The 18,167-nt window shown below is 22.4% G+C and overlaps 1 protein-coding gene across 3 annotated transcripts in view; it reads left to right on the forward strand.

The window, feature by feature from the left end:
• Positions 1–18,167, forward strand: part of LOC129608176 (uncharacterized) — a 154,340-nt gene that overhangs the window by 92,040 nt on the left and 44,133 nt on the right. For all 3 annotated transcript variants that reach the window (XM_055519527.1, XM_055519529.1, XM_055519528.1), the window contains exon 2: positions 1,762–2,709. In XM_055519527.1, coding sequence (XP_055375502.1) covers positions 2,184–2,709 — 526 coding nt within the window. In that variant the 5' untranslated portion in view covers positions 1,762–2,183. The remainder of the gene's footprint in view (positions 1–1,761; positions 2,710–18,167) is intronic.

Genomic DNA, 18,167 nt, shown 5'->3' on the forward strand with positions numbered 1-18,167 from the left:
TCATTTAAAAGTTTGTAAAAGTTGTAAAAATTTTTTTGTACAAGAATTTTCAATTTCTTTTATTGATTAATTAATTATGTTTTTAGATTTTATTCTAATTGGTAATTTTTTGTCAGCCCATCCAATTATCAGTCAAAAATAAAAATTGAAAACACCATGAAGAGGTGGGTTTAAAGTTGCAAACAAATTAAAAGCAAAATTATTATTGAGGTATCGGTTCGTTGGTAAAATCGGTTAATTGTAAAAATTTTAGTTAAAAACTGATCTCCTGAACTGTTCAAAAATTACAGTTATTTTATTATACAATTTTAGCTTATAGGCTATTGCGTGAACAGTAAAAAAATTTTAACGAATTTTTTTCAAAACAATTTTGTGTGTAATTTAAAAAAAAAAAAAAAAGAAAAGAAAAACGTACCAGTTAAATAAATAAAAGTTTGTAAAAGTTCCCCAACACGCGTTGTACGATTTACACGACAAAAAAAACAAAAGAACAAAGAGAAAATACATACTAAATATATTGCGTGCTTTTAATACGTACACACACATTTATGAATATGTACATAAAATATAGATGCATACATATGTGTACAAGAAATATGGTGAATATGGTGAAAGTCAAGTTGAAAATTATAAGGAAACTTACTTGCCAAATTTTTGTTTTTTAAAGTTTGTTTCAAGCAGAAAGCAACTAGAACAGCAGACAACGAGAACGTCGCAATAAAAAATTTTTTTTGAATTTCAAAAATAAATTTTTTCTTTTCTCTTGCTTTAAGTTTTGAACGTCACATTTAAGACTCACTTTATAAATTTTTAATGCTTTTTTTGAATTCTGATTTTTTTTTTTTGTTGTTTTATTAATAATTCGTTTTGCAAATAAATGGCAGATGTTAGAAATCGTTAAGAAATTATTTTACCCTTTTGATTAAGACAAAAAATTTTAATACTAACATACTAAAGTGTTCGAGACTTGTGCATAATATTATTGTGCATTTTTTCATATTTAAGTGACATTTCATTGCTATCAATGAATTTTTTTGCAGAGTCGAAATTTTTAACAATATTATTTAAGGATTCTTTTAAAAATTTTAAATATTATTAACCCCGAAAATTAATATAAAAATTGATTTGTCGGTAAAATTTGTTAAAATTTTTCTTAAACTTTCATTTTATTTTTTCAACTCTTATATAAATTTTGTATCAACATTATATTACACATTGTCATAAGGATAATCTTAAAGGATATAATAAATATTCATTTTATTTTCTTTAATATTGAATCAATATACATATACATAAATAAGTAACAATGTTATTCTGATGATTATTTAATGTTATGATAAAAATGTTTAAAATTAGAATTATTATTGATTAGATAAACGTTGTGAAAAGAAAATGTTAAAAAATTTTATCATATTACGAGAATTTTTTTCAAATTGAATGTTTAAGCTATTAATCACCCCTTAAATGTGAATACAATTTTTGTTTTTTTAGAATTTGTCCTTTAATTTATTGATTTTGCAAATTTTTCCCTCACAGAATTTATTTGATTTTTATGTTAGAACTAAGACATGATTTAAGGGCAATACTGAATAGTATAATAATTTTATAATTCTTATCAAATCCTATTGTGTGGAAACTGGTGTCAAGGTTTTTCAAAAGCTTATAGTAATTTGTGCTCGTTTATTAATTAATACAATAGATTTTTGTCCGAATATTTAAAATATTTTAATATTAATAATAATTTTTTCTTTTTCTTTTCAGGCAAAATTGTGGAAGAAGAATTCGGATTTTCACTTCTAGAACAATAGAATCAATATGACCAAATTCATTTTATGCATTTTTATTAATTTTATAAAAAATAAATTTAGATCAAATTTAAATATGTAAAATTATTTTAAATGTTAAATACAAAGAAAGAATTAAATAAAACTATAATATTATTATATTTTAGAAATTCAAAAACATGTAAGAAAAAAATTTATATAAAATAAAATTCACCAATTACCCGCCAATATAATGGCGGGTAAAAATAATGGTGACCTTTAAATAATATATAAATAAATAATTATTATTCTCATTGTAAACTAAAAATCTCAACAAAATAAAAACAAAAAAAATTAATATAAAAATTAATATCAAACTAACTAATATAAGGAAATGTTCTTGAACTTTTTTTAAAAATAATGGAGGAAATTCTTCAAAAATCAATAACAACCACCACCACTAATTCTAGTCTTTTATTATCATCTGTTATAATTGATAATTCAAATATTGTTAATAATAATAGTATAGATATAATAATAAATAATAATAATAATAATAGTTACTATTATGATTGGCCAACAAAATGTATTAATTTAACTAATACAAATAATAATAATAATAATAATAATTGTCGTCAAATCGATTATAATGAATATTATAATAGTAAAGGTTATATTAATCAAATAAAATATATAAATGTTACAAATGATAGTAATATAAATGATGATAATTATTGGCATGAAAAAAGTCAAAATAATTATTGGGCATTATTAGCATTAATATTAGTTTTTGGTACAGCTGCTGGTAATATATTAGTATGTTTGGCAATTGGATGGGAGAGACGTTTACAAAATGTTACAAATTATTTTTTAATGTCATTAGCTATAACTGATTTAATGGTTGCAATATTAGTTATGCCATTGGGTATATTAACACTTTTTGTTGGTAAGTATTATATTAAAACTTTGTTTTTAATTAATTAAAATTTTTAATGCTTATATGCATATAATAATAATTATGACCATAATTTTTGAAAATATTTATAATTTTATTAAAATAAATCAAGCAATGAGATTTCGGTTGTTAGATCTTGTACTGTAATGGTTTTTTTTTTTTGATATTAAGAATTTAGCGTAGAACAGAAAATATCCTGTTCAGGAAATTTTAATTAACCGGGAATACTCGTATTTTGGGTGATACAAATTTGGTTTATTATAAAGAATGTATATACACATACGAGTATAATAAATAAATTGAAGATTGAATACCAATAGAAATAATGCCAAATTTTGATCATCTTTAATTTCAGAGAAGTTTAAAAAATTAACTTGAGGTTGGAAATTATTAGCTACTAATTTAAATTTATTCCTATAGCATGAATAAATCTTGAATAAAAAATTTCATTGCTGTTATCCTACGTAATATATTTAAATATTGGTAATATTTTTAATAAGCTAGTATTCGAAATGAAATTATTATTTCATTTTTAAATTATTCATAATTTTTTTTTTTATAGAAAAATCAAAGACTATGAAATGTATTATAGGTTTATATTATTTTACAACACAATAAACTATAATATTTCTATGTATTATATAAGGCATATACAAATAATGTAGATATTAACTTACTATATAAAAATCTTTTATAAAAATTTCAATGAAAATTTATGCAATTTTCACTCTTATATCATATATTTTTAGTACCTATTTCATAAATAATATTGTATTTTTGAGTAAATTTTCCCATATAGCACAATGATTATTTATTATGAGGTACAAATATCAGGGTTGGTAATAGAAATTTTCTATTTATAGGGGCTTAATACAAAAATTTATTGAAATATAAATTTTAAAATTGAAAATAATAGAAAAATACTAAACAACAAATAAAATATATATAAATAAGTGAACCTTTAACAAACGGTCAAATTTGCAAAGCTTTTTAAAAATATTTATGTAATATTCCTTAAATTTTTTCCTACTTCTTGGTATCTTTTTCGAGACCAGAAATATCCGAAATATTTGCAGTAAATTTCAATATTTGCAGAATTGTGTCAATATTTTCAATATTTACAAGGTTTGGAAGAGTTACTTGATTTGGCGCATAGAATATATATTTTATTAACGATTGGAAATTTAAACCAAATAGAGACCTAGTTTAGACAAATATATTTGTATATATACGGTGTTGCTAATTGTCGTGCATTAACATATGTAATCACCGTGTAGATCTTCTTTAGTAAGGAAACAAATAATTCTAAAATTGGTCTCTTTCGTAATTGTTTTAAGATATTGGGATTTTAAAAAAAATTTTTATTTTTTTCTGACTTTATTAAAAGTAGGTTATAACTTTGGCATGTGTTAGGGATTTCTTTTAGATATGTGTTAGAAAGCCGATTTGATAGGCTATAAAACACCGTGCACATAAAAAGAGAGTTTGTGAAGCTTTATGAACTACCAAAAAATATCATTGAAAATACAAAGCCTAAATTCGTATGTCTAAGACTAGTCCTGACAAGTACATTTTTATGTGATTACTCATACATAAAAAATATTGTTATATCAATATTTGAATAAAAGAACAAAAAAAAAAAAATTTTTTTTGTTTAAAAAATTTACGAAATTTTTAGAAAAGTTTAAATTTACCCCCCATTGTTTAAATCTGAATTTCCATCACAATGATTTGTTATTTTAAGAAAATTGTATACCGTAATACATGTTACGTATTAACATACACACATATTATGTAAAAAATTGTTTTATACCATATATAATCTAATTGTAGATTTTTTCTGAGTATATTATAGAAGATCTGTTATTTATCCTTTTTCTTTTTTAATTTTTTTGTTTGTAAATTTTTGAATATTTTCTTGGAATAATTTACTTTCTATTTTCTTTCACATAAAATACATAATATCACAATATAACAATAAATACATAATATATAAAATGTAGATAAATACAGTATACATATACCTATTATTTATATTTAACGTAAAATGTATACTTACATAAAAATAGCAAAAAATTAAAAATAATATAAATAACGGTTAAAATGAAGGTTTAGGGTATACCTATTCAAAAGAAAATTAAATAATAAAAATAAAAGGAAAAGTAAATTTTTGAAGTACACACAAATTTAAGGATATTCAATAGAAATAACAAAAACAAATAGAAATTAATAAGAAAAAGAACTAAAAAAAATCGTTGTTTGCACATGTGTTTACATATTGTATATAAATATAATTCATGTATATGTACACGTACTCGTATACACTCTAATAAAATAAATTATTTGCATTATATAATGATATCGAAAATGCAGAATAAGCAATAATGGTTGTCTCATAAATAATAGGAAATAAACCTGATATAACACATTTTCAAAAAATTAAACAATGGCAACACTAGATGCATTCTTCTATTTATTAACTACATGTACAGGTAAACTATACTACAGTATATCATATGGAATTTATTACGTTTAAATAAGCAGTTTATGCATTTATTAAAAGAGCACTGACTCAAATTATAAATTACAACAGTTTTCTCCTGGAACTAAATATAATTAACACAAACTGGGGTCCTTAAAAATTAATATATTTTATTATAATTGAAAACAAGCTAGTTAATTAGTTTCATTGATTGTTCATAACATTTTTTTGGTTACTATTAATATGACATCGTTATTTAACTACAATTTTTTTTAATATAATTTTCTTACTTGATTTTAAATATCGAATACAATTCTGAAAATTTATTGTCACTTATGCTTATATACATTTATATAGATTAGTGTCCGACTATCTGACTATAACGTATAAGATTTTCAGTTTTGTAATATTTACTTATATTTTATACAATATTTTCATAAATATTTTGCAGTTAATTTACAATATAAGATTTGATGATTGTATAACAGTTATAGTACGCATTACAATATTTCATTGTTATTATCAATAAAAATCAAGAACGTCCAAGATTGTATATAACACTTATAATACAAGATTTTATAAATGCACACATGATTGTATAACACTTATAGCATGTATTACAATATTTCATTGTTATTATCAATCAAAATCAAGTAAGTTCAAGTTCGTATATAAGATTCATAATATAAGATTCATAATACAAGATTTTATAAATGCACACATGATTGTATAACAATTATAGTACGCATTACAATATTTCATTGTTGTTATCAATAAAAATCAAGAACGTCCAAGATCATATATAACACTCATAATACAGGATTTTATAAATGCACACATGATTGTATAACACTTATAGCATGTATTACAATATTTCATTGTTATTATCAATCAAAATCAAGTAAGTTCAAGTTCGTATATAAGATTCATAATATAAGATTCATAATACAAGATTTTATAAATGCACACATGATTGTATAACAATTATAGTACGCATTACAATATTTCATTGTTGTTATCAATAAAAATCAAGAACGTCCAAGATCGTATATAACACTCATAATACAGGATTTTATAAATGCACACATGATTGTATAACACTTATAGCATGTATTACAATATTTCATTGTTATTATCAATCAAAATCAAGTAAGTTCAAGTTCGTATATAAGATTCATAATATAAGATTCATAATACAAGATTTTATAAATGCACACATGATTGTATAACAGTTATAGTACGCATTACAATATTTCATTGTTATTAACAATAAAAATCAAGAACGTCGAAGATCATATATAACACTCATAATACAAGATTTTATAAATGCATACATGATTGTATAACAGTTATAGTATGTATTACAATATTTCATTGTTATTAACAATAAAAATCAAGTAAGTCCAAGATCGTATATATTATGTAAAAAGAAGAGATGTGTAAAGGATCGACAGATTGTATAAAAAGAAAAAGGATAAATAAATATTCAAAGAAAATAAAGAAGGATAATAATATTAAAAGAAGTACAAAAAAAAGGATAAAAAGATGGTGGAATAATATTTATTTGATTTTTATTTTTAACCATTTTATTTTCTGTTTTTCTTTCTTATTTTTCTTGTCTGTTCATTTCTCTTCATTTTAATTTTTCCTTTTCTCATATTCCTTTATTATTTTGCAGTAAACAATAATAATTTATATACCTACTCACTCATATAGGACAAAACAAATAAAAAAGAAAAAAATCCTTTTCTTTTTTCTGTTTACTTAATTTTTTTTTTCTTTTTGTATTTTCCAATGAACAAGAAAAAGAAAATAAAAAAATTCAGAAAACCCATGACTGCACTTATCACGTATTACCCAGCAGGGACAACACATTGAATCCTTTTTCCTTTTGCTCGATTATTTTCTTTTCTATTTCTTTTCTTGTTGTTCCGAATTTGTATTAGAAAGTTTTTAATTTTTCCCTTCGCTTATAATCATTTTAATATTTTAAAAATAGTTTTTTTTTTTTTTTCTGTTTCTTTGAATTAAAATTTTCCATGTTGTTATAATAGTATTAATACTGTATTGTGGAAACAACAATGGACAGGAATTTCCTATTGCGTATAAGATAATAATAAATATTTCGCTATATGGTTGATAGCTTTCAGTAGTGATTTATTTATATTAAAATATTAATAGAGTTCACTTACCTATCAAAAATTATTAGAATAGAGTTCCTACATTAAATATGGTACTTAAGTCTTTTAAATCTTTTGAGTATTGCGATTCTGAATTTGACTAAAATTCGGAATAACCATTAAAAAAATATAAAAATCGTTGTCTTGTTCCTTAACAAAACTATTAACACTCATATATAAAATGGAGCTGGGATGCCTTACTAGTGTATGATCGAATATGTTAACGAATATCTAACAGATTTGTAAATCTCAAATATTGCTCCAAAGGGGTTATTTAAATCAAATATTATGTATACATAAGATTTGAAAAAAATTTGGTAATTATTTTCTTAAAAGTAATTAAACTAGATTTACTTTAATAAAACTGATAATTTCATTCACTAGTTAAGCTTACAAAAGCACAAAGAAAAAATTAACTCCATCTTAGGTCAATTTTATTTATTAAATCGAAAGATGATGAAAAAAACAGTTTTCACTTCGAAGGGTATTTTTATTTTTTTGTTTTTCAAAAAAAAAAACAAACCATTTATCACAATAAAATTTTATCATTTTACAGCGAACATCATATTGTAAACCAAAGTATGTATGACTATGGAGAGTATGTATGATTATGCGGGGGTGAGGTTAAGTGAAATAAAATTTCACGTATAATGTCATGCAGTCATGACAAAAGCAAAACTCGCAAACAAAATTTCAAAATACAAATTTCTTATGGTTAAAATAATTTAAAAATTCTTTTAGATCTTCCCACATGTATACATGAACTTAAATTGTAAAATGTTCAGGTGCTATAAAATTTTTTTTTATATTTTCTAAGGTTTGACATTATGTGCCCTCATTTTAAATTTGTTTCTTATTATTATATTATTTTTTTATATTTTTAAAAAATTAAATTTTATATATTTTTTAAGATTACGATTTCATTTTGAATTGTAAATCTAAATGAGAACTTAAAGAAAAACAAGATATAAAAATTAAAAGGAACGCAGAATAAAAAATTACTTGACATGAATGAAAAGTATGCCAGAAAGGATTTTCGTCCTTTATAATATTAAGCATTTCTTTAACTGATAATACTCGTATTCTGACATTAATGTTTTTTTTTTTTGTTTTGTCAAAATGACGCGTTAAGTACTTTTAAGCACGACTTCACAAAATCAAGGTTAATTTTAATTTGAAAAGAAATCTTAAAAAATTTAATATTAAATTTGACACATGTTTGGTATAGAAAATTTCAAATTCATACAATTTTTATTCTAAAAATTTTATTGAATTCCAGATATTTTTCTTATTTTATTAAATTTAAAATTTTAAACTTCTGAAATAGCTGCGAGATAGTCATATTTAACGTGTACAATAATTGCCTTATAGTTGCCAAATTTTCTAGTTTATTCCGAAACCGCTTTATATATAGTCAATTCTAGTTTTTATAGTCTATTCCTAGATGCTTTAAAAATATAGTCAAATAAATTAGAATTTCTCTAAATTATGTAATAAAAATTCGATTACTATTTGCAATATAAATTGTATGAATGAATTTAAATGAATAAAATTCTTAATAAACTGGTTATGTATACAATTATCACGTATATAATATTATATAATAATTTTTTAAATAAAACAAATTACAGAGAAAATTTTGAAATTAAAATTAGTTATTTATTGAAATTACCACGTCATATTTAAATAATTGTATACAATTATGATTGATTGAAATGAAATCAATGACAGAAATTCATATTAAATCGCTTAAATATTTAATTATTGCCAGAATGTATCGATTTATATTATGCCATTTAAATCTGTTATTAAATGGATTTTATTTGAATGAGGCGCCACTGTTGAGCTTATTTTGAAAGTGTTATTGTTATTTTTCATATCGTTTCCATTTTTTTTTCATATTCCACATTTGTTTTTGTTTTTTTTTTTCTTCTTCTTGTATTTTATCTTCTCTCATGTATTCAATTAGGTTATTTTTATTTATTTATAATTTCTTTTGTTTTGTTCAAAGCATATTTGGAAAGATTTAAACCCAGAAATTAAGTAATAAATTCACCTGAAATAATTTTCTCATTTTATCCTTCCTAAGTATGTGTATATAATGTATATATCTATATATATATATGCATATAAATATTGTATATACCACATAATATGTTTTAGGAAGCATAACAAAATGTTTATATACATTATTTGTTTCATTTAATATTTTTTCCTTGAAGAGTCCTTTATCATTTATTATTTCGCATTAATTTTATGTTATAAACTATATATATATATATATATATATATGAGTGTGTGTAGAGTAAGAATTATTGTATTTTATCAATATATATAGAAAATATTTCTGTAGAATATTTGTAATCAATTAACATTCCAAGTATTTTACTTTATTTTCTATCTTGAATTGAATGTTATGGTGTTATCAAATTTTTATTATAGATTTGTGTAGGTTTTCTTGAAAAATCTTATTGGGGAAGGTGTATTTTAGATGAGATATAAATGAAGAGAAGTAAATAAATTTTGTATACGTAGTTATATTCAAAATTATTTACAATAAGAAACCTTAAATAAAATTTTCTTTAGTTATTTTTATTACATAATTTATTTCATAATAATCTTGAGTTTTATGTTAAACTAGAAAAAAATAGAGTCAAACTTTTGGTACCCTTTTTTCTTTATACAGATTATTTTGGAATTTGTGTGGCAGCTATTATAAGGAATTATACAGTTACAACCAAATTTTAATAAAATGATGGGCTCCATTATTGGGTTAATATTTATAAGAAATTCTAATTCTAAATTTTTAAATTTGCAGTTCCCAAGATGTTATTTTCAAAGTTATATGGCATATGTAATGGAAACAATGATTTGATTAAACCAAAAATCAAATAGAGTTCTCGCGTTAATAACTCTTAGTAATTGGTGAAAATTTTTGTTAGTTTGATTTGAGTTCTCGTCGGGGTGGATAGACGGAGATGCCCATCTTGAAATCTGGCTAAATATCTCAGATGTCTATGTCTTAGCCTTACCATTCCGATTCTCTTTTTTTTGGATTCTAATCCTCTGTTTGGGTTATATAAGAAATACATATGTTAATTTTCCATAAAGTTTTTTTATATTTTAACCATTTATATTTGGCTAGGCACACAATGACGATTTCAATGTTATAGACTATAGAAATTATTGGACATAAATAAGTACACTGTATAACAATTTGAAGAAATTTCATTGAAAAGGATATTTATGTATAATAATAACATAGTAGCTGTTTCAAATCATTATGTATGACTAGAACACAGGATGTGGTTGCCTGACAGAATTTTAGAAATCAAATAAACCAAATGGGTATTTTACCGAAATACTATACATTCTGTCTTTTTGATATATAGGCAACGCTTTAAAATCAATTTTACCCTTAATTGATGGTTAGTGTTAATTGCATATTTCTAGGAAAATGTGGTATTTGCACGAGTATCATTTGAAAATTTCCTCTTCAGATATATTTGATTATATTAAATACTTCATATGTTATTTAATGGCTCTGCCTTTCGAAAATTATAATTATAAATTCTTAGCTTGTAACTGCCGGTTCTCCAAAACTTATGAAATTTTATCTTATTGTTATACACACTTATTTCAAACACATTCAACTAGATTTCATTATTAAATCTCAAATCCTTTTTTAACATTTCATTAAATTACATTTCTTTCGATAAATAATTAAATATTCTTAACACGTTCTACAGAAATTTTTTGTGCCTAAAATTGACTATAAGGATTAACATATTTGTTTCTTTTGACTGTTATTGGAATTAGAATCCTTTTTGCGTTTTTCTTTTTTTCTTTCTTTTTATTATTTGCTTTATTTTTTTTGATTTTGTATTGAAACAGGGTTAAAATAATTGAAAGAAGAAGAATTGAAGAGTTTTTTTATATTTATACGTACTAAAATAATACTGTCAATCATTCATAAATACTGTGTTCTTTATCAATGTCTTTCATAATTATATTGAGTGGGTTGAAAGTACCATACAAATGAAAATTTTATATGTTTATGATTTAGATTGTCAGAAATGGAGAGGATTTTAATTTTATATTATTTTTAAGTTGGTTTCTGGTATATAGTTATAAAATTTTTAAAAATCTAATTGGGAACATTCATTTATAATTAGTTAATACTTTATTAGCGAAAATTATTGCGTTAATTTGTGAGGAACATAAAATGTATCAAGGAATTTTACGGAAATTTTAAATATGTTTTTAGAAAACTAAAATGATTTTAATGTTATAGAATAGTGTTCACTTTAAAGAGTAAGCGAATTAGTATGAACTTTTAAAAATCCAACAACAATCCATGAAGTTTATAAAATTTAAAATTTATTTTTACATACAAAATAATGTTTCTTTAAAATGTGCTTATATTAGTTTCATCTTTTTAAATCTTTCGGAATTTTGTTTATTCAAACAAATTTAATCCCTTATTTTCACTTTAAATTTAATCCTGTTTTTTCATTTCTTAAAAAAAATAAAGACGAAAATTGAAAATGCTTCTTAAACTATGGTGAAAAATATCCCCCGAATATGTGAGTCTGCTGCATAAATATGCTGAATACTATTCTTTAATTAAAACAAAATTACCATAACATTGACTGGGATACGTTGATTATCTGATAACCACTACAGACACTCTAACATAAATTTGATGGCCACAAACCTGTCCGTACAAAGAATCAATCTCATTACCTTATACCTTCTAATTTTTGTATTCATTTACTGGATCTAATTATCATTAAGTTAATACATTCTTTTATTTTTTGTTCTCCTCCTTAACTTATGCAATGTGAAATGCAAATTGATTGAGTTTTCAATTATATAGAGTAGTTGATGATAAATTAGATTTTGAACTTTATCACAGTATAGCTATAGCACAGTATATTAGAAATCCAGCAAATCTATAGGAAGAAAAAAATAATAATGTTCTTCAAAATGTAATTATGTTTTAACATTGGTTTAAATGCATAAAAAACATACTTAATTAAAATGAATTGATTGGTGTGTCTATAACAGCATATTTTGATTTAATTGAAAATTAAAATTTCTTGTTTTTTTGATATTTTAATCAAAAAATCATTCTTGACATTCACAATTAAAAACGTTTCAAACGATTAATGCATTCATTCGTATTTTTTTTTTTGCGAATAATCTCAATTTTCATTTATTCAACTTGTCAGAAATTCCATTTTTCATACATAATTTACTGTTAAACGTAGACATTTTACCATTATTTTCTGTAATTATTTTTTTGGAGTTTTGAGAAAACTATACTTGCTATCTGTTTCTATTAACAAAAAAAAATTTAAATTTAAAAAAAAATATTAAATAAATTTAGATTTTAAAATTAATATTGAATATGAATAAGAAATTTAAATTTGCATTTACGACATTTACGACATTATTGATTTACCGTCAATATACAAACAAATACGAATTACAAAAGTACATAACTTAGAAGGAATTTCAACTTTATTATATAATTAAATATATGAATATTAAAACTTGTCCAACCAGCATGTGATTTTCAGAATATTCAGCCATTATGGCTTTCAATTATTGGCAGCTGATATCGTAACTTAAAATCGTAGGAATTTTAATGTGAAAACTGTAGTTACACTTTTGTCTATTGACTACTATAAATATTTCAAGTTGGGCACATTCACAACTTTCCTATACCATGAGGTCTTATATTCGCGATATGAGCGTAAATGCTGAGTAAATCATTTTTGTGTTCACGACATTAGGCGTAAATAGACGTTACTAAATATGCATCCAGTAACTTAATTAAGAGCCAATTTTAAAAGCATGATTATAAATGGCGAAGATATAATTTTCAATTAAAAAATTTTCATTTATTTAATTAAATTAAAATCTGATTTTAATATTATGTAATTAAATTTTAATTAATTAGTTTATTCCAATTTTCGCGTCACAAGTTGATTTAAATTAAACGACACTTTAATTTATTTTCTTATAAGATTAAGCATTATTGAAAATTTATATACAAAATATTTTCTTAAATTTCTTGGTATTTTTCAGTCTAACCAAAATCCTACACTATGTTTTTTTTTCTATATAAAAAATAACATTATTGCGGATACGAAAATTAATATTAATAACTTATAAAAGTCAAAAATGTTTTCTTATTTTGTTTTAATTATTTATTTTCTTCTCTTATTTTTTACATTCCTAGAAAATTTTATATAAATAAATTTTGCTCAAATAAACAAAAAAAAAAAAATAAGAGAGAAAAGGATAATTTATTATTCTCATTCACAATTTGCGTTAATTTCCTTATAATGTTTACCGACATGTCATATGACTTATTTTCTTTTGTAACTTTTTAACACATTATTTACTTTTGCGGTTAAAAGCAAATTTATTTAATACGAACACATATTTATAGCCATTATGTACACTTCTATATGTATATGTATACACAATGTTTGGGTATAACAATAGGGTGTGCCATAAATAATATTTGCAAAATAAGTTTCAGTTCAATATTTAAAAATTGGTGTAATATAACCGACGGGATGTATTAAGGTTTCGAATGAAATGGAAATTCTCCATTGCCTATTGGCAATATCGGTTCACACAGTTCAAAATCTTTTTCTGGAAGTTATAAACTTACAGTATTTATAGGAAGAGATCTATTTATAATTAAGGTCAGATTAAAGTAGCTGGTGCCTGAAGTACAATTTTAAGAGTGACTAAATAATACGTAAGAATGCCATTACTCATAATAAGTAATAGGGCCATTACTCGGGCAAAATTTAGTTCCGGTTACATAAGCTTTTACATAATATCTGCCAAATATTTCAAATTGTAATTTTCTTATACATACTTCAAAATACAATGCTCAAAAAAACAGAACCCTTATATAACTGACATGTATATAACTTTTTAAAACATTCCTATAAATATCACAGAGTTAAAATGAAACTGAGTTTAAGATTGAAACCAAAGAAATTTTTTAACTTTTAAATTCAATACAAGTAGAATAACTACCATTTGATATAAGAATATTGGATACTTATTTCTTCATACATTGCTAACTATTATGTTACGAATGCCTGTACTGATTTTTGGAACACACTGTAAATTTTTTTATTTGTACATATTATTAAATATTATGGTTAGGTAAATTAAAAATAGTATTTATAAATTTATATAAGTATTATATATTAATTTTCATTATATAATATAAGTGAAATAAGATGTCGGCATTAGATAAAAATTTAAGCTCATTAATTAAAAAAACAAAAAAAACACTTGAGAATTCTCTCATATATACATAAGTAAAATTAAAGGCACTCACTATGTACATACAATATATATATTTATCTATATATTTATATATATATGAGTATGTATATATGGGGCTACAGACAATTTAAGTGCTTTTATTAATGATGTCTATTTTGCTATATCAAATCATCATATAAGTAGCTATATATCTTTATATTCGGAATGAAAAGAAATTTGATAAATTGGTGTTATATTAAATTTAATACCGGAAATATCAAGGAAAAACGTAATTAACATATTTAAATAAGTTTATATTTAAAAATATTATTATAAATATTGTAAGATATATGGGAAAAACGAATATAATAAAATAATTAAATAAAAAGTATTTAAATTCAAATGAATAAAAATTTAACACTTACACAATATTTTGATTAAATTGTGTTGAAAAAAACAATTATTTTAATTTTTTCTCTTAAATTTAAAATATTCACATAATTATATGTGACATGAGAAAACTTCACTTTTGAATTTAATTTTTTACTATGTAAACTACCCATATAATATAGTATTAAATTTTTTAAAATAAAATGAATAATTCATCCAAATAAAATTTATTCAAGTTTCATGTAAATTTGATTTGAATATTCATTTTGAAATTTTTTTAATTAACTGAGTTCAAGAAATTATTAACCAGAGCAGTTAAAACTATTTTTAGAGAAAGAAATTGTTAAAAACCAATATACACAAAAATTTAAATCGAAAATAATATTGTAACATTTTGATTAAGACAAATGTTTGTAATGTAGAACATACAAAAATTTACAAACTTAGATGATTAGAGTCAGAAATCAACATTTTATAACATTTGAATGGGACTTTTATAAGACCATAATATAAAAATCAAAATTTCATGTTCTTTTATTGCATATATTTAGGAGACTTGTTTCAAAAATTGCTCAAATTTTTCTAATATACAGGTTGTATCAGATTTTATTATGATAGTATAACACTTAAATAGACATGCTGTTAATAACTATTATATAACTGTTAATAGATATTATCATTTGAAGAGGTTTGAAACGGTAAAGAAATAATTTTCTAAGCATTTCTCTTCATTGATTTAATGACTATAATCAGCGTTTTATTACGAAATTTTACGAATGTACCGACATTCATTTCTTTACTTATATTTTTTTTTTGGAAATGTGCTAGAAATAATAATTTTATCGGAATAAAAATTTTAAGTCTGCGGGTTTATAATATTTTCTTTTGTAAAATTTTCTGTAAAATGTTGAAGTTTCTTTTGTAATAAAATTCTGTATTAATTGTTTTCGAATTATATGTAAATAATTTTTGGTGTACAAGTACAGAAATTTCATTTAATTAAGTAATTAAAAAAACCTTTGAAACTTTTCATAGAGTATATTTGTATAACATCTTTAAAAAATGTTCATATATGTAGTAGCTACTTTCTTAAATTAATGAAATATAATTTCGATGAAATCTCTTAGGGCTATTTATAGTAATCAAAGCAAGTATAAAATTTTTACTTAATTTGCTTGACAAAATTTTATATTTCTAACAATTTTTTAGATTCTTTTCTTCTATGTTGTCAAAAATTAATTAAAGTTTTCAAATTATTGTAAAACAAAATTGCTTAAAAAAACATAAAAGAGATTAAATTTAATGAGATTTAATTATAATTATATTTTTTTTTTAATTTAATTAATGAAGATTTCAATAAAATTTTAAACACAAAAATATTAAAAATCATAAGAAGAAATTAAACTGAAAATATTATTTCATTTCTTAGTTCCTGTTGAAATTCTTGATATTCACATATTATAATTTTAAACAAATCAAATAGGATCTTATATGTTATAGAAAAAGATAACGAAATAAATATTGAACATTTTAATAATCACATAGCAGCTACGAATTGACAAAATTTCCTAAATAAAATAATAGTAAATTATTTAAACGATTTTTTAAAAATCCAATAAAGTCTTTTAAAAAATTAATTGCCGACGGCGTTATCTGAATTCTGAAATTTTAACATAATTTTATTGATATTCAATTGTCGATTGTACTTATAGAGGATCAGTGCGATAAGCATATATTTTCAATTACAAATATAGAAAAATACAAAAGTGTACATTTATATAGTACGCATAGTTGGTTTACAGCCATGTGCAAACATCATTGATCCAAAAATAATAATAAACACAAGACTCTAGGAGATATTTAGAAAGAGGAATCAGTTAAATTTACCTCCAAGAAAGTTGATTGGGTATTTATTCTCCGATAATAATAGCGTTCAGGCGATAGAGTGGGATCTTCACGGCAAGAAGATTATAGGAGATCAGTTGCAAATAAATTAGCAACAACTAGAAAAATATGGGGAGAAATGGAAATATTGGGTTAAAATAGAGCTCAATGTTGATGTTTTATGGAAACTCTATGCTCTTAAAGAAAGTAAAAGTATGCCATTTATATGATACAAATTGGCGGCTCATTTGTCGTATTTATTTTTAATTTTACTAGAATAATTTATTGCCTTCTCCTGTTTGCATCGTCGAATACTTCAACTTATTTGCACACTAAAATTTATTTTCTAAAATGCAACTAGCCTAACTAACAGCATACAAATTTTTATATTTTGCTTGTTTCTAAATGCTATTCTAATAGCATTTAATTATATATGAAACAAATTGAAAAAAAAAAAATGCGAAAATATTCAAAATTAAATAAATTTAAAATAAAAAAGAAACTTTTAATTAAATACTAAGTGGTCTAACAAAGAACAAAAAAAAAAAAAAAATAGAAAATAAAATGAAATTAAATAATTTTACCATAAAATAAAATTTATTATTTCCAAAATTTAAAAAAAAAATTTCATTTATAATATTTTTCATGCGAAATTAATGAGAACAACTTCATATTTTCATCCTTTTTTCTCTTTAATTTTTCGTTTCACAAAAAGAAAAAAAATTCTCCAAACAGCCCATCATTACCGCGATTTATATCTTATATACTTAGTTATAATATTATGTTTACTAGTTCAAAAATACAATTCTATATATATACGCTTTTGTTCTGTATTTTCTTTTCTGCACTACACTTTATTTTAAAAAGCCCTCGGAATTTCTCTCAGCACTTGTATATATAGTAAATGTCATTAAATTTAATTTTTCAGAAATCATTTTTGTAAGAAGGAAACTACTTAAATATATAAGTATAATAATATTTTTTCTTCTACAATAAAATAAAAATATAAAAGAAAAAGATTTAAAAAAAAAAGAGAGATTTCTATATAGTTTTGTAGATCATTTCTATAGGATACAAAATGTGTTTATTAAAATCAAATTAATTTGATGCCAAAAAAAATTTTTACAAAATTAAATATCTTACGTCATGTTTAATTTAATTTATTTGATATTAATAAAATTTTATTCTGTTCTAGAATTCCCACTGTA

Source organism: Condylostylus longicornis, unplaced genomic scaffold, assembly GCF_029603195.1.
Source record: "Condylostylus longicornis isolate FDR11 unplaced genomic scaffold, ASM2960319v2 ptg000030l, whole genome shotgun sequence".
NCBI lineage: Eukaryota > Metazoa > Arthropoda > Insecta > Diptera > Dolichopodidae > Condylostylus > Condylostylus longicornis.